This window comes from Nothobranchius furzeri, chromosome 10, assembly GCF_043380555.1.
Source record: "Nothobranchius furzeri strain GRZ-AD chromosome 10, NfurGRZ-RIMD1, whole genome shotgun sequence".
Taxonomy (NCBI): domain Eukaryota; kingdom Metazoa; phylum Chordata; class Actinopteri; order Cyprinodontiformes; family Nothobranchiidae; genus Nothobranchius; species Nothobranchius furzeri.
In genome coordinates, this window is record NC_091750.1 from 37,567,425 (window position 1) to 37,587,886 (window position 20,462).

A 20,462-nucleotide genomic window follows, 5' to 3' on the forward strand; every position below is an offset into this window, starting at 1 on the left:
TTAAACCAAAATGTCAGCATGCTAAATGTTGTGTTCTTGACATATCAGGTAAACACTTTGTAAAAAGTGTTTATGTGTATAAAAATATGAGCAAAACCTTGTAATTCCCTGCTGAATTAATCTCATTCGTCAGATTGTGAATTGTTTACCTGGAGACTCAAACATCTGATCAATAAGCAGTCAGGTGGTTCAACCACCAAACAGAGCAGCTGCAGAAACACGTCTGCCGGTTTGTTTTGTAACATTCTGTACTTAATAATCTTTATCATCAGAACAGTTTATCAATTTATAGTTAAAGCATTTTCAACAAATGTTTTCATAGAAAAACAGAAACCGTTCTTGTGTTTAACTGGAAAAGAAAGGCTGCTGATGATTCACTTATCCAAGACTAGAGGACTCATCCTTATAGGAGTAAATATCACTTTTATACCGTTTATTATCCACTAATGTTCACATATTTCAGTGTTTGTGTGTTATAATCGAACACAAGTAAAAACAAACTGACACCAGCAGAAAAAAAACATTGTTTTAATCGATTTTTTAAATCCAAAAACAACCTTTTCCAGAAGGAGGGAGTCACGTGCTTCCGTGATGGCGTCATCTAAATGGGCGAGGCATCGATGGGAGCAAACATGGATCTGACCAATCAGAGAGCTCGGTGGGACGTTATCCAGGGGCCGCTTCGGCCTTTATAACACTAGCTTTTCCCGTTATAAAGAGCCTTTTCCTGCTTCTCCATTCCATAATCAGCTTTGTACAGTAAGTTTGACGCATTTTAACATGATAATGATTCAAAATTTGACGTCTGTGTTTCGCTGTTCAGCTAAATTATACGATTTATTGTGCCTTTGTTGTGTTGGTAAACAGCAAACCAGCTTCCATTAAAAAACTAACACATTTGAAATATTTATCTGGTAAATGACGTTTTTACTTGTGAAAAGTCTCGGCAGTGTTCTTATGTGTTTTTGTGAACCGTTCGGTTTAATTCGGCCGCCTTTGGCCTCGTCTTCACTGCTTCTTCTGATCCCAACGAGCAGTTTGTTAGTTATGTTTGTTTAGTTTGATGTAAACGAACAGAAACGGCGCCATCCTTTCTCCAGACGTGGATCGGGAGGATGAAACCATCATGTTTCCGGGAATGTTTTGGTTTTCTTTTTGTTTTCCTTGTTTGCGGCGTTTGGCTGTTTCTTGGCTCCGTGCCGAGACAGTAGATCCCGTGACTGGGCTCACAAAACAAACAGGACCGGTCTGGTCAGGAGAACCGGCCTACGCGAGCCAGAACTAGCCCGGTCTCTACGGTTCTGACCCGGTTCGGGTTGGAAATGAGCTCTTGGTTTTCATTGTGAAATCCAGGATGACCAGTGAACAAGTTGTTCTTGAGCCAGTCAGCTGGGTGGAGTTTGAACAGCCTGGGTTCAAACAGTTTCTTGTGAAATTTGATCCCTGACGTGTTTACTTGTTGTTTTCCCAGTAAAAAGCCATAAAGATGCTTCCCTTGGTCGTGCTGATGCTGTGTCTGAGCTCGGTTCTCCCAGCACCGAGCCTGGACCCACAGCTGGACCAGCACTGGGATCTGTGGAAGAGTTGGCACAAGAGGAGCTACCATGAGGTGAGGAGAGCGGTCCTGATCCTGTCTGATATTCTGGTTCTGAAGGAAGTTCTAATGGAGGTTCTGGTTTAATGCAGAGGGAGGAGGGCTGGAGGAGGATGGTGTGGGAGAAGAACCTGAAGAAGATTGAGATGCACAACCTGGAGCACTCCATGGGCAAACACACCTACCGCCTGGGCATGAACCACTTTGGAGACATGGTGAGACCCACGCAGACCTCCACTGGGTCTGGTAGAACTTTATAAAACAACACAGATGTGGTGTTTTCGTAGAAGATCCGCTCCAGCAGCAGGATGTTTGACCTTCTGGTCGTTTCTCCCTCAGACTCACGAGGAGTTCAGGCAGATCATGAATGGCTACAAGCACAAAGCAGACAGGAAGGTGAAGGGGTCCCTGTTCTTGGAGCCCAACTTCCTGGAGGCTCCGCGATCCGTGGACTGGAGGGAGAAGGGTTACGTCACCCCCGTCAAGGACCAGGTAAGCGTCTGGGGAGAGCCTCTGAGCTGGACCTTCCCACAAACCTGAATTTAGAGTTTCAGAAAATAAAACTAAGTTTATGATTTTATAAAGTCTGGATTACTGAAGTAAAAAGATCCATAAATCCCGACTTTTCTTTGTTCCACATAAGTTCATAACAAGTCTCTTGGCTCTAGCAGTGACTCAGACGCTGTAAGCACACGGCTGCATCAGCAGTTTATTTAGATGTGCTGTTGGGTCCGCGGGAGGTGGAACCGACAACCTGACATCAGCTGTTGAAGCTTTTTTTAAACAAGCCTCGGTCCACTGAAGGGAGATAAGACAAACTTATGCACGTTTTTATTATCTACGTGCTGCACCCACCCCGGCATACATTACTGTAGGCTGAAACTGGCTGGAACCGGCTCACCTTAAACAGGTCAAGGTTTAGCAAACAGACGACCATATATGGGCGCTGGTCTATTTTTCTGTTTAAATAAGCTTGAAAGTTTGAGTTTAACGTTTGAATCCTCATATTTCTGGTTGCTGAGCTGCTCACAGACACGTGCACGCTTCTACAGGTAGCTCAGGTGATGTTCCCAACGATGGCGTTAGACTAGCTCGCCTCAGAAGAAACCAGCAGGTCAGAAGTTGGCTGAAATATTGATATTCAAGTATTTGCTCTTAGTCATGAAATAATGCTGACTGTTTCTTTTTAAAATGTTTAAACTAAAGGGTGTAACTAGGGCTGCTCAATTAATCGAATTTCAATCACGATTACGATCTGAGTTTTGAACGATTATAAAAAACAAAACAAGCCGATTATTTGCTCCTCCCGCTTGCGCTGCCCTGAGTTGCAAATGAAGCGCTCCTCCCTGACAGTGTTGCCAACTTAGCGACTTTGACGCTATTTCTAGCAGCTTTTCAGACCCCCTTCTTGACTTTTTAACTTAAAAGTATCTAGCAAACACCTCAGAAAACTCTCTGGTAACCCTTAGCTACTTTCTGGATAACTGTCGTCGACATTTCCTGCAGGTTAGCTAAACACTCCGCCTGCGCTCCGGACCGTTCTTCAGGACATTAGGAAAGGGAATGATGCAGTGATGTGTCAGTCGCTAAAGAAACGGCTCTCAGAGCCGGCTCCCTGTTGGAGTAACCAGAGTGAGTGACACACACACCGCACCTGCGGACTCCTGAGCCACTAAAAACGGCTAAATGTGTGCGTGCGGCGTGCTAAACACACGTGCAGCTTGCCCCTGATTGCTGAGACCGGGTTGGGGGGTGGGGGGTGCAGCTGTGGTTGGGACAGTTATTACATTAACTGATGGACTTGTAAATAAATAGTTTATAAATAAGGTAGAAATAAGTTCCTCACGCTGATAAATAATAACTAATCTCTCTGAGGACACGGTGCTAGTGCACGCTCCTACAGCACCTTGACACGACTCAATAAATGTTATGCAACATGTTGTGAACATCAATTTATTTGCATTTATTTGTTATAAATGTCACTGTATAATTCTTGCTGTCAGTATTTGCAAGATATTGGTATTTGGGTCTGTACTGGTTAGACTTAAATGAGTTAAACCAAGGTCTATAGCCCTTGGGTCATAGACTATGAGCTGTAAGTATACTGGTCGTTTTATATTCAGGAGTTATTTTAGTGATCATCTTGTTTCTTATTTATTTTTGTCCTGATTGTGTCCTGAGCAGTTTTATGACTGAATAAAAACAAACAAAATCAACATAAATTGAAAAATCGTCCTAAATAATCATGATCTCAATTTCAGTCACCATAATCATGATTATTATTTTTGCCATAATCGAGCAGCCCTAGGTGTAACTATTAAGCTTACCAACGTGTGCAGCGCTAACCAGCGCCTTTTTTGAAGGCCAATGCCGATTTCTGATTCTTGTGCAGATCTTACCTGCCAATACCGATTCTTGCTGAATCTGATTCAGAGTAAAATATCTGCGGGAATCAGAATCAGCCGGCCTGAAATCCAAAAGTTATAGGTTTTAAAATATATTTCAATTCAAAGATACTTTATTAATCCCAGAGGGAAATTATAGTTTCAGTACACACAATTCTGAGATCAGACATTCATAGTCGTGGTACCTTCATAGAGATCAGAGGGTTTACATGAGGATTGGTTCAGGTGGAGGGGAAAAAAAGGCACTTCAGAGTTACCCTCCACAGGGAAGGCAGCATTGCTATGCAAAAAACACCTCAGACAGAAATGCAACAGACTTCAGACAACACACAACATAAGTGTCCACTAGGTGGGGAGGTAGGGTTGGGGACTCTCCACACGTCAGTGCCTGCAGCCATGATGAGCAGCGCACGTCACCTCAGTCTGGACAGGGGGAGGGAGGTCGTTGGGTTTACAGAGCACAGTGACTCCTGGAACGATTCAGCGGCCTTCACAGCTCGCAGTCCCCTCCCAGGCTGGGATAGGGTGACAGTTGCCATGGCGACGGCAGCATTCCACATTTCTTCTGAGGGAGGGGTATTCATTTCAGCCTCACAGGCTCAAGGGCACGAGATTCAGATAAGAACTTGTTTTGGGGCCAGACAGATAATTTCCTCTCTTAAAGTTCCGCTGGTCCTCAACCTCTCAAAACCCAGTAATGGCGTAGATTACTCTATCCCAATCTGCTGATTCATCCCCTCGCTCCTTGATCGCATCCATCTTTTGTGCCAATGCACGAATCTCAGCCAAAGCTCCAAGCTTACGACTCATCTCGACAATTAGATGAGTTTGTGCGTTCACAGCGCGGTGTAATCCATCCCTGAGCTCCGGGATCAGGCCAATATTCCTCGACTGCTCGTTAATTTTCCGGTAAGCCAGGTAACCGCTCAGGCCAATGAGCAGGAAACCTGACACCAACACCACGAATATCCAGACGTCTTCAGAGTCCTCCACAGACAGCTGAGATAAACAGATCAGGGTCCACTGTTTCCAGGAGTCCATGATGTGCCCAACTGGATCTGTCCCAGAGGGGCACCCGGGAGCCCCTTCTCCCGTTCTCATCGTTGAGAAAATGTTGTCAGTCGCGTTGAGTGACCAGCTGATCAGATCCATTTTTAATAATTTCCAGTTTCCAGAAAAAATGCAGAAGCGCCGTCCACCCAAAGACAGACAAAGAGCCTTGGGGATAAGATAGGGAGGAGAGGAGGAAAAAAGTGTCTGTACTCTCCAAGAGCTGGAAGAAGAAAAAAAAAATTAGATAATCGGGGTTGGTATCGGCCCTCATGACCAGAATCGGTGCATCTCTAAATGAGTATTTTTAAAATCTGATAAATTTTGAAGTCATGATTCTGAATTTAAAAACCGAAACATGACGGGTCTGTTCTCACTTGGCGCCGAGCCGATCCTGACGCTCCTTCCTCTTCCAGGGTCAGTGTGGTTCCTGCTGGGCTTTCAGCACCACCGGAGCTCTGGAGGGTCAGGAGTTCAGGAAGACCGGGAAGCTGGTGTCCCTGAGCGAGCAGAACCTGGTGGACTGTTCTAGACCCGAGGGCAACGAGGGCTGCAACGGCGGTCTGATGGACCAGGCCTTCCAGTACGTGAAGGACAACATGGGTCTGGACTCGGAGGAATCCTACCCATACCTGGGGACGGTACGTAGCTCAGGATGCACGTCTCTCCTGATCTCGTGTCCCGTCCACCTTTCTGACGGGATTGTTTGTTCTGTAGGATGACCAGCCGTGTCACTACGACCCCAAGTACAACTCTGCCAACGACACCGGGTTTGTGGACATTACCAGCGGCAACGAGCGTGCTCTGATGAAGGCCGTGGCGTCTGTGGGACCGGTTTCTGTTGCCATCGATGCCGGTCACGAGTCGTTCCAGTTTTACCAGTCGGGTCAGTTTCTCTTTAGGATGCATTTGTGTAGTTTAAACGTATACAACCCACTCCTGCAGAACGTGACCGGGTTCTGGTTCTGCTTCAGGTATCTACTTTGAGAAGGAGTGCAGCAGCGAGGAGCTGGACCACGGCGTGCTGGTGGTGGGTTACGGCTTCCAGGGAGAAGATGTAGACGGCAAGAAATACTGGATCGTCAAGAACAGGTGGGTCAGAACCGCAAACGTACCTTTAACCTCCAGAATGATCCGGCTTTTTTGGGAGGAGTACTAGCATAGAGCAGCGGGTTGGTGTGATTCCTCCTAAAACTCGCTTTTGTTTCGTTTTTTTGGATCAAAAGTCTTTAAACCAGGAGCCTCATTCATCAAACCTTCTTAGGAATATTCCTAAATTCCCTCCTAAGAGCGGAATCCAGAGTGTTCGTAGGAACGGTTAAAATCCGGATTTATGGAACATGTGGTGGCCTCGTGCGCATCTTCCTCCGCAATCGTCTGATAAATCCCACCCGGGTGCTCGCGTCTGTCACCGTGATTCACATACAGACTCCCTCGATTAACCGTATTTGGTCATGCCACTTCCTCAGCTTGTGTGGGTGTTTCTCACAGCCAAGGAACCTCTCCTCGATGTCTTGGCCCCGCCCCGGTTGCCTAGGAGATACGTCATCGGGAGCCGCCATGACGTGTTCCAATGTTCATGTTCTATCGAGGCGTGTTCTCCGTTTGTTAGCCGTTTAGCTAGCTGAGCGAGGATACACGGGAGGTGTCTTGTAGCCTAGCCTTGGTCAAAAATTACCCAGAATACACTGCGGTATTCTCAAAAGGACGGCGGATCAGAAGCAGGCAGCTACTTGGGGGGGCAAATATCAAGTTTAAAAGTAAGTCGGCTAATTTGAAATGTTTTTTAGATCCAAAGAAGTTATCTATGGTTGGTTAGCAGCTTAGTAGTTGCAGCTTCGGTGGCTAGTGGGTAGTAACTCACTTATATTTAATTTAATAAACATATACACAATTTAAAAAGTAAAAGCTTGTTATATATTTATACTGAAACTAATACATACAAAATATAACGTTATCGCCCGTGCCACGTGACGTTACCGCTGTGGAAGCCGTGGTCACATGATGCAAGTCTGTTCCATTTAACCGTTTTCTTTGACCAAGGAAGGACCGTGTCCTTGTAAGCAGGGCGCCTTGACACTGAGAAACGCCCACTTGGTTCCCAACAAACAAAAAAAATTCTTTGTTGACAAAGAGATCGAGGCACTGGCTGCTGAAGTGCAAGAGACTCAAACACGTTGCAGAGGTTAGAAACGTGGTCTGGACAGAGGAAATAGTGGTTCCACGTACAAAAGAACATGATGAATGGTGGTAGCAGGTCGTCATTTACATTTAAGGAGCTATTCTGTTTGGGGTTAGTTTCATTTGGAAATGTCTGAGAGTGCAGCCTCTTCTGAGCTGTGGTTCAGTCTGGTTTCCGTGGCAACGCGTGTACGATCGGGGAGCAGAGGGGGTTCTGGGCTTTCTCGTAGCTGTCACACATGACCTTAGGTGGGAGCCGTCCATCAGCTCCCTGATCAAAAAGGCCCAGCAGAGGATCTACTTTCTGCGGCAGTTGAAAAAGGCCAAGCTGCCGGCCCAGATGATGGTGCCGTTTAACACGGCCATCATTGAGTCCATCCTCACCTCCTCCATCGCTGTGTGGTACGCTGGAGCCACAGTGAGGGACAAACATAGACTGCAGCGCATTGTGCGCTCTGCTGAGAAGGTGATTGGCTGCAGCCTTCCATCTCTCCAGGACCTGTACGTCTCCAGAACTCGGAGGCGTGCAGGTCGGATAGCAGCTGACCCTTCTCACCCGGGTCACAGACTCTTTGAGCCGCTTCACTCAGGCAGGAGGTTACGGTCCATCCGGACCAGAACCTCCCGCCATAAGAACCGCTTCTTTCCATCTGCCGTTAGACTTGTGAACAGCTTATAAATACACGACCATGCTGGTCTTCTGTACTCGACACAGCGTCACGTTATCGGCCATGTTACCATTACCTGCCATTTTTTATAGCTGAAAGTTTTATTCTAGTTCTTTTATTCTATTCTATTTTTAATCTTATTATTCATGTTATATGTTGCACATTAGTACCGAAGCAAGTTCCTAGTTTGTGAATTGTTTGTTCACTGACAATGGCAATAAACCTATTCTGATTCTGATTAAAGTAGAATATGAGCCGGAATCGGATTTTCCTATAACGAGGAACATTTTCGCGCACGAGTACATAAGGATACCACACGATGCGTAAATTAGTTCCGACATATGCACACATCTGTACATACATATATGTATGGATGAGAGACTGAACCGGAACACAGAAATTAAAGATATTTGTTTTTGTGTTTTTTTTGTTGCAGCTGGAGTGAGAAGTGGGGCGATAAAGGTTACATCTACATGGCCAAAGACAGGAAGAACCACTGCGGCATCGCCACAGCAGCCAGTTACCCTCTGGTCTGATTGCTGGGGCCACCCAGGGCTTCAGGCCAGAACCGTTTAGTGTTCTTTTTTTAGTTTGGAGCTTCGGTCGGAGCGACGCAGGAAATTCTGCTGTATTTCAGAACGAGAGCGTCTCGTTTTTAAGGAAACGTGGCTGTTTTTGTTGTTGTTGGATGATTTTATCGCCACTTTAGTTTGTCTTTTAAATTGTAGTTTAAAGTTTTCCAACCATCCATCGTCTGAACCCACTTTGTCCATGTAGGGTGGGTGGGGGGCTGGGCTGGTCTGGTCTGGTCAATGGGCAATCAGGCGGGGTACACCCATTCCATCGCAGGGCAACACAGAGACACACAGGACAGTCTCTCTCTCTCACACACACCTAAGGACAGAACCCACGCATGCCCAGGGAGAACATGCAAACTCCATGCAGAAAGATCCCAGGCCGGGAAGCGAACCCAGGACCTTCATGCTACAAGACAACGGCTCTAACCACTGCTCCACCGCGCAGCCCCAGTTTAGAGTTTTATTCTATGTAAATATGTTCATGCTACTTGGCGAGGGACTCCTGAACACTTTGCTTCAGGTTTTTGTAAATGAGTTTGTTGTTTTCTACTTTTACTGTGATCAAATAAAGTTTTTTAAAACACTAACGAGGAGTCCGGCTCAGACGGAGTAAACCTGCAGACTCGCGTTACGACCAGGGGCGGGTGAAGGACACGTCGTACCACAGAGGCGTGTGCAAACGGTTTTATTATAAGTAAGGTTTTTAAAACAAAGCTCCATTAAAGGGTCACCAGGTGGTGTTTACAAGGCGAGTGATGACATGCTTAAAATGGGAATCTCAATTGAAATGGGACACATTAAATCCTCCCAAACGTGACACAAGGTCCACTAACCGTACTCATGGGTGTCGGAACAAAAAAAGAGCTTTAACAAAAATCCTGATGACTAAAGTTCTGCTTTTTTTACCCAAATGACAAAGAACATAATTTTCTATTTGATTTAATTCTCTTTAGTTGTTCAGCACCAGTTCAAAGCCCTGTACAAGAGCCGGGCCTGCCACAGTCGCCCTCTCCATTCCACACAGAGGAAGCATCGGCTAGCCGGCCAGGCTAGCTTTACAACTGAATCTACATTAGCTCGGGATGGAGTCCAGTTCATTATTCCAGTTAGTTACAACCCACCAGATTGCATGGAGTCGCTGACTTGCAGCATTAAAAAAAACAGTAGAAATGATCTTCTGACACTGTGGCCCTAACACAACAAAACAGGACAGGAGCACAAGGCCAACTTACATAAAAGCTTGTCTAAATAAGTGTCTTCAGCTGCTTTTTAAAAGAATCAACAGAGTCAGCTACATGAAGAAACAAGGGCAGGGCGTTCCAAAGTCGGAGCTACAGCTTGAAAGGACAGGTCCCCTCTAGTTTTATATCTGGTCTTAAGGACCTTCAGTAGGTTCTGACCCGAGGACCGTAGCGTGCGGCCAGAAGAGTGAGCGATTAAAAGGTCTGATAAATATTGTGGAGCTTGTCCATTAAGAGCTCTAAAAGTCAAAACTAAAACTTGAAAATCAATTCTAAACTTGACCGGTAGCCAATGTAAAGAAGATAAGTCTCCTTAGGTAAGAGTGCTCTGCGAGGGACCTTGAACGGAACGTGGTGTTGATGATCCTGACAATCTGAGTGTAAACACTCCGCGCCCAATCTTGTGCTGCACTTGGGAAGATTAACAGACACACAGAGGCAGCTGACTGATGCCATATAGGTCAAGCTGTACCTGAAAACTGACCAGTTCTGGACGTTACACTCTGAACAGCTGAAGGGGACCGGCGTTCGACACCTCGGGTCTAAAGTCTTTATTGGCCCTCATGGGACAGACGGCAGCAGGGTCATTTCCGTGCTGTCTGTCAAACCGTAGGAACAGCTGATAAGACGTGTCATGAAGGGTTAGGATGTGATGTTGACGTTGGATGTGCTACTGCTAGTTTATCCGTTTAATTATAGATCCACTAGGATAAATACAATAAAGTTTATCTCTCACCAAATAGAATATTTACTAAGAAATCACAGTATAACTATAGACACATTACTTTGCCTTTGTGTGTGTGTGTGTGTGTGTGTGTGTGTGTGTGTGTGTGTGTGTGTGTGTGTGTGTGTGTGTGTGTGTGTGTGTGCGCGCGCCTGCTCTGTCTTCTCCATCCCCAGTGAGTCGTGGTGGATGGCTGCTTATACTGAGCCAGGATCCTCTGGAAGTTTCTTCCTGTTAAAAGGGAGTTTTCCTCTCCACTGTCGCTGCATGCTTGCTTAGTATGAGGATTGCTGTAAAGACACTGACACTAGTCAGTGACTTGATGCAATTTGCTGGGTTCCTTATATAGGAAAAAATTTTTCTGATTGGCTTAATGAACTGACCTGAATTGGAATGTTTATTATGTGAAGTGCCTTGAGACGACTCTTGTCGTGATTTGGCGCTATATAAATAAAATAGAATTGAATTAGGTTTTAGCTAACTTCAGCTGCAACGTGAGATTCTGTCTTGGAAAAAAAAGAACGCTACGATCATCCAGGAAGTTGATGATTTGATTCCCCAGCGGGTGTCTAACCATCACTGAACCCCCTGCATGAACAAATCAGCTTTTTCAACTAAATACATTTTAATCTTGCTATTTTTCTGACTTTTCTCTAAGTGCTTGTGCTGCTGCAGCAAGGGAATTTCCACATGTAGTAATACGCTACAGGCTTTAACAGTTCAGTAATGTAAGGAGGAGCTTGACCATGTAGAGCCCTGAAAGTTCTAGTCAGGACTCTAACATTAACTCTAAAGTTAACGGGTAACCAGTGCAGAGACGTCAGAATAGGAGTGATATGTGCTCTTCTGTTTACTCCAGTTAAAACACGTGAAGAGTGTGTTACAATAATCTAGACGGGAGGAGATAAAGGCATGGAGAACCATTTCAAGTACATGTTTTGATACCAACATTTTTCCATGATGACTTTACATCACGAGCTCACCTGTGAGGAGGAACCGACCAATCAGAGAGCTGCAGACGGAAGCTTTATAAACTCACTGAAGCAAAGACGCTTCAGTTCTTTTTCCTCATCACCAACAACAAAGTTTACAGTAAGTTCTTACAGGTTTTGTGTCTTTGGCTCTGACCTTTAACTAAAATTACTTTATTACCTTTGAAAATGTCTGATACGCGTTTTTATTTATTCTGTTTCAACTATAATTTTCACTGGAACCAACCCGGATTTCTCAGAGTGGCCTCGTTTCAACACGCTCGTCGTTTTTAACGTTTCCTTTCACAGACCCAAGTTTTCCTGTTTAACAACACTTCCTAAAAGGATTGACCTGAATACAGTGGTGTTTATATTTTGTACTTGATGCACTGAAACATGACCAGAATTTCTTTTCTCCAGGTGACTTCGACTCACCTGATGTGCTTGTTATTGTGCAGTTAAAAATAGCAGGCCCCTCCCACTGTCCTGCTACTTCCTCCTGACGTTTTAACCGTTTTATTTATTGTTCTTGCAGACCCTGAAGCATAAGGCAGATAAATAAAGCAGATTCAGAGCTGCATTATGACACTTTTTCATTTTTAAATATCGTTGAAATATGTAAAAAAAAAAAAAGAAAAGATACCAATATTGAAATAGTTCAGTGAACTTGAAGCAACAAACGATGAGGTGAAGAAATTCCTGCTTATGTTTCTGTAGCAGCCATCGCTCAGCGAGCTCATCCGTAGGTTTCATAACCCTCTCAGACTCAAATTACAGTAAGTTTTGACAAAAGGACGAACAACTAAGTCCTCCAGGGGTTCTTCTGAGCTAACAAATGCTCATGAATACGTATGCGGAGTAACCAGGTAGGTAGGTTTTAACCTGCCTGCCTCCAGTGGGTTAAAAGGTGATCTCTGTCGTGTTTCCTTCTCGTTTTACCCGTGAGAATCCGCCTCGATGCTGCCTGCAGTCCTGTTGACGGTGTTCCTGAGTGGAGTCCTGTCAGCTCCCAGCAGGGACCTAGAACTGGACCAGCACTGGGACCGGTGGAAGGCCTGGCACAAAAAGAACTACAATGAGGTGATCTACTGGGTTTCATTCTTTCTGAAGTTGAAAAGACACGAGTCACATCGCAGTACTGAGACTGCTTTGGTAAAGGTTTTTAATGACATCTTTCTGGCTACGGATTCTGGTGGATCTGCGTTCTTGCTGCTGTTGGACCTAACTGCCACTCTATTTTACTGGCACGGTTGGAAGAATATGTTGGTCTAAGGGGAATTGCCCTGACTTGGTTTTGATCACACTTGTCTGATAGGACCATGTCTGTTAGTATTGGTGATGTCTGCTCCAAGGAGGCTTCCTTCAAATGCAGTGTGCCCCAGGGCTCTATACTTGGGCCACTATTTTTCTCCTTGTATCTGATTCCATTAGGTGCCATTTTAGGAAATATGGTCTGCCCTTTCATTTTTACATGGATGACTGTCAGATTTATGCACCAGTAAAAAGGGTGGCGGACATCCTATGTATGAGGAGGTCAAAAGGTGGATGGCTGCAAACTTTTTCAGCATAAATGAGAGCAAAATGGAATTAATCTACTTTAAACCTAGTGGGGCATCAACCATCTCCCCTTCTCCTTTGGACCTGTTGACACCCGTTCCTATGAAGGACATCCCCGACTTAGGGGTGAAGGTTGACGTGGAGCTGAAGTTCGATAAGCAGATCAACTGTGTGGTGAAGTCCTGCTTCTTCCAACTAGGAAAGCTGCCTCAAGTCAAGTTGGTTCTGGTGAGAAGTGATCTGGAAAGACTCATTCATGCGTTGATCACCTCAAGGCTTGACTACTGTAATAGTCTTTATGTCGGGGTGAGTCAGGGTTGTCTCAATAGTCTTCAGTTAGTCCAAAACGCTGCGGCTCGTTTGCTAACAGGCACTCGCAGAGCATGTCACCCCGGTGTTGGCTTCTCGGCACTGGATCCCAGTTGCACTGATGTTGGCATATAAATCGTTGAATGGACTGGCTCCTTCCTATCTAGCGGACATGCTGGTGCCGTATGAGCCTACTCGCCAGTTTAGGTTGGCTGACCAGCAGCAGTTGGTGGCTCCAAGAACGAGGCTGAAGCTGAGAGGAGATAGGTCCTTTTCTACTGCCACGCCTGGTCTTTGGAACCAGCTTCCAGGCAGTATTAGACATGCATCTTGTCTGGTGGATTTAAGTCCCTCCTCAAGACTCACTATTATTCACTGGCTTTTAACCCTGACTGATTATGCTTATCCACTCCTGTCTTTAAAGAGCAAGTCACCCCCTACCAGAGTATTACTCCACTCCCACTTCCTGTTTGAAAAATGCAACAAATGCTGTTGCAGACCGAGAGGGCGGAGCCGCTAACAAATACACACACACACACAGGCTCACAACGACATCGTGACATCATATGGTACCAGCTAACGTTCTAGAGTACCTCTTAGCCAATAGCGATGGCAGATTTAAATTCAAATGCAGTGCAGAGTTTTTACCTGACAACGGCACAACACTGACAGTTTCAGGCAGAAAATTAAAAATTTTACTTAAATGCTTTAAAGTGCAAAACTATTGACGACACTTGTCTGCAGCACGATTAGACACACATTTATATAATTAATCAGAAAAAAAGAGTTGATTTGGGGTGACTTGCTCTTTAAGCAGTGTTGTGTTTTATTTATTTTACAATGTTTTTGTATGTTTTAATATATGATCCATGTTTTTACTGTTTTTAATTATGTTGGTATGTTTTTATCTATGTGTGAAGCACTTTGGTCGACAGTGTTGTGTATGAAGTGCTACACAAATAAAGGTGGATTGGATTGGAGTCTAACTCCATCAGGTTTTAATTATAAATGGTAAAGGACCTGTATTTGATATAGCACCTTCTAGAGTCCTGGAACCCCCCAAAGCACTTTAGAACAGAATCAGTCATTTACCCATTCACACACTGATGGTGATGAGCTACGATGTAGCCACAGCTGCCCTGGGGCGCACTGACAGAGGCGAGGCTGCCGAGCACTGGCGCCACCGGTCCCTCCAACCACCACCAGCAGGCAAGGTGGGTTAGTGTCTTGCCCAAGGACACAACGACAGCGACAGACTGAGCGGGGCTCAAACCTGCAACCTTCCGATTACGGGGCGAGCACTTAACTCCTGTGCCACCATCACCCCAAGTGTTAAAGGGTTAGATGTTGGACCAGGCAGACCATATTTTTATTCCTTATGACTGAACTTTTGCTCTTTTTACCAAATCGTAGTGAAATGATCTTTTATTGTTAATGATTTTAGGATGGGCATAAAATAGAACATAAACAATCACCTGAAAGCCCGTTTTTCTGGATCTAAAGACCGACGGCAGCTAATAAACTGTGAACTCACATTTTCATGTTGTGCAGAATGAGGAGGGCTGGAGGAGGATGGTGTGGGAGAAGAACCTGCAGAGGATTGAGATGCACAACCTGGAGCAGTCCATGGGCAAACACACCTACCGACTGGGCATGAACCAGTTTGGAGACATGGTGAGATCACACGTTCACCTGTTTCTCAGCTGGTGTCAGAGGTTTAACAGAGGTGACGAAAGGATGCAGATTAAAGATTAAAGGTGTGATAGAAAAGCCCGGCCTGCTCACAGGCAGAGAGGCACATGAGGGGCGGGACTAGCCAGCTCAAAAATGACCAATCAGAAAAAAGGTGGAGATGCTGTCATTTTTTAGCTGTAGTCAAAAATGGCGTCTGGCGACGACGCAAACATCTTTTTTTAGCTTGTTTTAGCTTCTTCTTGTTGTGGTTTTAACGACACGTCCAAGTCATTTAGACTACAGGAAAGAGCCTCGGCGAACTCCGCTTCACACGCCATGTTTATGAGAAACTCAGCGTTGCGGTGTGTGTGTGTGTGATGTACGCTGCTTGGCTCGGTTAGGGGTGGGGTTATTTGAATAGAAGCGTTCTCAGCCTCCTTGTGGCCCTAAATACCTGAGGATTTGCAGCTCAACCAGAAGAACATGAACTCACTGACGTCTCCTCCCTCAGACTAACGAGGAGTTCAGGCAGATAATGACCAGCTTCAAGCCCACGGAAGACGGAAAGACTCAAGGATCCCTGTTCATGAAGCCCAACTTCCTGGAGGCCCCTTCCAGTGTGGACTGGAGGCCCCTGGGCTACGTTACAGCCGTTAAAAACCAGGTAAGTCAAGCTTCCTGACACTGTTAATAAACAGTTACTGACGAGGGAATGTCTGAATTAACAGTATTATAGGAGACAACCACCATCATGACTCACTGCATGTTACCACACATCTGGGGTTTTCACCAACCCCTGCATGTTCTACCTTTCTCCATCATCCGTCAGGGTCCCTGCGGTTCCTGTTGGGCTTTCAGTGCCACCGGAGCTCTGGAGGGGCAGCTGTTCCGGATGGCTGGGAAGCTGGTGTTGCTGAGTGAGCAGAACCTGGTGGATTGTTCCATACCTGAGGGCAACCATGGCTGCGGTGGTGGCTGGATGAACAGCGCATTCCAGTATGTTGTAGACCAAGGTGGTCTGGACACTGAGGCCTGCTATCCGTACCGGGGGAGAGTACGTATCTCAGAACTCAAGAAAACCCAGAGAGCCTTAAATGGTCTCCGGTAATGTTAAAGATGTAGCCGTCGTGGTTTGCTGCACTTGTTTAGACATGTGACCCGCCTGGATGCTGCATGTGTTTGGATCACAGCGATCCTGATCCTCTCACACATATTCAAACATGCTTGATATTTAAGCCTTTTCTGTGTCTTAGCCTCATGTTCGCTTCCTTCTCTCCACCATTCAGAACCAAGCGTGTGGATATAACCCATCATGCAGCGCCGTCAATGTCACCGGATATGTTAATGTTCCCGAAGGCAGTGAAGCGGCTCTGATGGACGCCGTGGCGTCTGTGGGACCGGTCTCAGTGGCTATCGATGCCAGCAAATATTCTTTCCAGTTCTACAGCTCTGGTCAGTTCTCCTTTATATTGGCCTTCGAGTTTTCCAACGGGACAGTCCTTGTGCAACAGTGGGATGACCCACAGAGTGTTACGTCTGAAGCGTACGGCGTCCTCTGAGACTTGTGTTTGACTCTGACACGAGTGTTTGTGTTCAGGTGTTTACTACGAGCCAAGCTGCAGCCCAACACCCGACCACGGAGTGTTGGTGGTGGGCTACGGATCTACCTCATCTGAGAACTACTGGCTCGTCAAGAACAGGTCCGTAAAAATCCTTTAGCTTTTTGGGATTTGGTGCGACTTTCTTTTCCTTTGTACTTGTTTTCAAACATTTAAAGGTTGAGATACTAAAAGTGTACATTTTTATTTAAGAACATCGTATTGAAGAGCTCAGCGGTGTTTAGGTATGGCGCGGTATGGGGGCCAAAATTAAGACTACTGCCCAGCAGCAGGAGGCTATATAAAGTCTGAAGCAAACTACTGATCTGATTAATGATAAGCTGGCGCCGGTAACTGAGGAATAGCACCTTTACCAGCGTTATTACTAGATATGCTAGGGACTAGCAGCCCTCGGCTGGTCATTGACTGGTTCAAACACTCCTTCTGCTGTCTATTAGCATGGATAGGCTAGCGTTAGCCTGGACGGGCTGGTGTTAGCATTGGAGAGGCTAGCCATTAGCGTGGCTGGCCACTAGCTGAATTTCCTACCTCCTCGACAGACCATTAGCATGGATAGGCTGGTGTTAGCATCGGAGAGGCTAGCCATTAGTGTGCCTAGGCATGCCACTAGCTGGATTTCCTACTCCCTCGACAAACCTTAAGCATGGATAGGCTGGTGTTAGCATCGGAGAGGCTAGCCATTAGCATGTCTTGGAGAGTCACTTGCTCTACTAGATGCGTTTTTTTTTTACTTTTATTAAACGGATGACTTAATATGAGACCTGCAATCACAGTTGTTCCTTTGACAGAACGCGTTGTTGTACACATTAACTTTAAGCATATTGTAAAGCCGACAGCCTGTTAGCATTGATTAGGTGCTGCGTTAACTCGATTTTGCTCTTAATTACAGGTAGATGGCGTTTTCTTTTTATGTAGTTTCTTGCACATTTCAGAGAAAAAGCCAGAGCTAACTAGTTTGTACTTTTCATCTTTGGATTTTAAATCCTTTGTATTGAATTACAGGTTAATAATTATTTAAATTGTGATGTTATCTTTATTAAAACTATATAATATGTACAAAAAAACCCCACATCTAATTGAGTAAGTGACTCTCCGAGACAAACTAATGGCTAGCCTTTCCGAAGCTAACGCCAGCCTATCCATGCTAAAGGTCCATCAAGAGGGTAGGAAATCCAGCTAGTGGCCAGCCAAGGCACGCTAATGGCTAGCCTCTCTGATGCTAACACCAGCCCATCCAGGCTAACGCTAGCCTATCCATGCTAATAGACAGCAGAGGGAGTGTGTGAACCAGTCAATGACCAGCCGAGGGCTGCTAGTCCCTAGCATATCTAGTAGTAACGCCGGTAAAGGTGCTATTCCTCAGTAATCAGCGCCAGCCTCTCAGTTACCGGCGCCAGCTTATCATTAATCAGGTCGGTAGTTTGCTTCGGAACTTATATAGCCTCCTGCCGCTGGGCAGTAGTCTTAATTTTGGCCCCCATACCACGCCATATTTAGGGGGCTTCTAACCCTAACCCTAGTCTGAACAGATTCATGTTAATGGAGCTTCTTTACATCACTGTCAGTTTTATTGGTTTGATTTCCAGACAAACTGTAAAGTCTAATGAAATAAGATGTTTTTTTTATTTCTAACACAAAACGATGTTTAACTAATTAGCTTTGGACTTCTGCAGCTGGGGTACTGGCTGGGGCGACCAGGGCTACATCCTCATGTCTAAAGACAAAAACAACAACTGTGCCATCGCCTCATACGCCAGTTATCCTCTGGTGGGATGAGTGCAGCATCACCTCGAGGCTCCGTGACTCGTGGCATTTTAACCGAAGAGACGGAAGAAAGTCCCAAAGTTATATATTTGCACTAGCAGGAGAATCTGATGACGCCTCGTTGTCCCATGAAGAATTTTGTTTTAATAAATATAAATACATTTTCTTTCCTCTGATTAAAACTTGTTTCTACTGCTGATGTCATCTAATAAAAACTGTGAAACAACTTTTGTGTGCTTCATTTTCAGTCCCATGAATGTGATCACACCTCCGCATCAGAGTTAGGTCACGGTTTATTCGTTTTAATGCAACGTACAAATCTCTAAATGTGACCTCTGACCCTGTTCTATCATATATCACCTTTCATCGTTTCCCAAGCCCCGCCCCCGGCCTCTGCAGTAAAACGAATCATTTATGTGAACCTAGAGCGCTGACCAATAGGGTTGCAGAGTACCATGCATAACTTTATTTGTATAGCACTTTAAAAACAACATGTTTACAGCACAAACAGGAAACACATCATGAACACAGCAGTGTCAGAGGCACGCTGGGCGTTTCTCAGTGTCAAGGCACCTTGCTTACGAGGACACGGTCCTTCCTTGGTCAAAGAAAACGGTTAAATGGAACAGACTTGCATCACCTGACCGCGGCTTCCACGGCGGTAACGTCACGTGACACGGGAGATGACGTTATATTTTACACGTATTAGTTTCATATAACGAGTCTTTTACTTTTTAAATAGTGTTTATGCTTATTAAATTAAATATATAAGTGAGTTACTAAGGCTGCGCAGTGGTGCAGTGGTTAGAGCTGTTGCCTTGTAGCAAGAAGGTCCTGGGTTCAATTCCCCACCTGGTATCTTTCTGCATGGAGTTTGCATGTTCTCCCTGTGCATGCGTGGGTTCTCTCCGGGTATTCTGGCTTCCTCCCACAGTCCAAAAGCATGACTGTTAGGCTGATCGGTCTGTCCAAATTGTCCTTAGGTGTGCGTGTGTGTGTGCATGATTGTTTTTCCTGTGTGTCTCTGTGTTGCCCTGCGATGGACTGGCCCTCTGTCCAGGGTGTACCCCGCCTGATTGCCCATTGACCGCTGGAGATAGGCACCCTCTCCTCATTGGTCAGTCCACACGAGGTGGGTCAAAGGTTACCCTGAGCGGGTTACGTGATGTCAGGCATTCAAGTATTGAGTACATTTACTGCATATTACAGTAAAATATTCTGTATGTGACCATATTATGGTGATCTTTGGGTCGTGATGATGGGGCCCTTTAATATTGTTGCCCAGGGCACAACAAAGTGTTAATCTGGCCCTGCTCATGGGTAAATTATTTATAAATTTGCTTCTTTCTTTTTTTTAATACCATAATTAACATGTTTGATTGGTCTTCTTGATGGTTTTTTTGTTAAAATTATTTCCCAGGATTCCACTTGGGTGTTTCGCCTAACTTCTCCTGACACGCTGGCTCAACGACACAAAAGTGTTCTGTTTTCAGGAGGTTAAACCGGTCTGAAGAGGTTAACTCCGACCCCATCGGGAGGAACGTGAATCCTGTTTGTCTAGCGTTTCAGAGCTACAGCAATGGAGGACATGCTGGAGACGCTGCTCATTAGGATCAGGACTGTAAGGGTTAGAGGCTCTAAAAATCACGACGGATCGTCAGAGTCGATCATTCTAAAATGTTCTTTTGAACGGAATGAAATGACTGTTCTTTTCCCTCCTCTGCACAAGACTAGTCTGCATGAGAGATGGTCTCAAGGTCTCATGCATTCCTTCTAACCTGCTTATTTTCAGCTCAACAGAAGAATGAAGAATGAACTCTTTTCTTTTAATTAATCAAAGAACTCTATTTAAAAAAGCTAATCCATCAAAGTGTTAGTCAATAAATGAGCTGTGACCGACCTGTGAAATCAAAATATTAATTACTTTATTATGATCCTATAGAATATAATAAGTAATATGACTTTAAATGTTCCAACAGGACTCATTTCACGTAGCGTTAAAAAGACATGACACATTACTTTCACTGATCCAATCAGAATCTTACAGATCTGACGGAGGCGTGCTTCTGATGGTGTTTGGTAATTTTTCATTCAACCATAAACCATAACATCCGAAGTATAAAACTA

General features: G+C 45.1%; 2 protein-coding genes across 2 annotated transcripts; both read left to right on the top strand.

Annotated features, from left to right (window-relative positions):
* The first annotated feature begins 628 nt into the window (after positions 1–628).
* Positions 629–9,063, top strand: LOC107386109 (procathepsin L). Its single transcript, XM_015960300.3, has 8 exons — positions 629–759; positions 1,472–1,609; positions 1,687–1,809; positions 1,934–2,086; positions 5,466–5,690; positions 5,767–5,935; positions 6,024–6,141; positions 8,335–9,063. Exons 2-8 carry the CDS (start codon positions 1,487–1,489, stop codon positions 8,432–8,434), a joined length of 1,011 nt encoding a protein of 336 aa, XP_015815786.3. The 5' UTR covers positions 629–759; positions 1,472–1,486; the 3' UTR covers positions 8,435–9,063.
* A 2,351-nt stretch (positions 9,064–11,414) lies between these two features.
* Positions 11,415–18,561, top strand: LOC107386108 (procathepsin L). Its single transcript, XM_015960299.3, has 8 exons — positions 11,415–11,533; positions 12,359–12,492; positions 14,830–14,952; positions 15,464–15,616; positions 15,782–16,006; positions 16,239–16,404; positions 16,550–16,652; positions 18,245–18,561. The coding sequence occupies exons 2-8, from the start codon at positions 12,370–12,372 to the stop codon at positions 18,345–18,347; spliced, it is 996 nt and encodes a 331-aa protein (XP_015815785.3). The 5' UTR covers positions 11,415–11,533; positions 12,359–12,369; the 3' UTR covers positions 18,348–18,561.
* Positions 18,562–20,462: the final 1,901 nt, after the last annotated feature.

Excerpts from the sequence above, each read along its gene's own strand:
- LOC107386108 (XM_015960299.3), top strand. The coding sequence starts at position 12,370 with ATGCTGCCTGCAGTCCTGTTGACGGTGTTCCTGAGTGGAGTCCTGTCA. Across the intron at positions 15,617-15,781 it reads TTACAGCCGTTAAAAACCAG|GGTCCCTGCGGTTCCTGTTG; the intron begins GTAAGTCAAGCT and ends ATCATCCGTCAG. Across the intron at positions 16,007-16,238 it reads GCTATCCGTACCGGGGGAGA|AACCAAGCGTGTGGATATAA; the intron begins GTACGTATCTCA and ends TCCACCATTCAG.
- LOC107386109 (XM_015960300.3), top strand. The coding sequence starts at position 1,487 with ATGCTTCCCTTGGTCGTGCTGATGCTGTGTCTGAGCTCGGTTCTCCCA. Across the intron at positions 1,810-1,933 it reads TGAACCACTTTGGAGACATG|ACTCACGAGGAGTTCAGGCA; the intron begins GTGAGACCCACG and ends TTTCTCCCTCAG. Across the intron at positions 6,142-8,334 it reads TACTGGATCGTCAAGAACAG|CTGGAGTGAGAAGTGGGGCG; the intron begins GTGGGTCAGAAC and ends TTTTTGTTGCAG.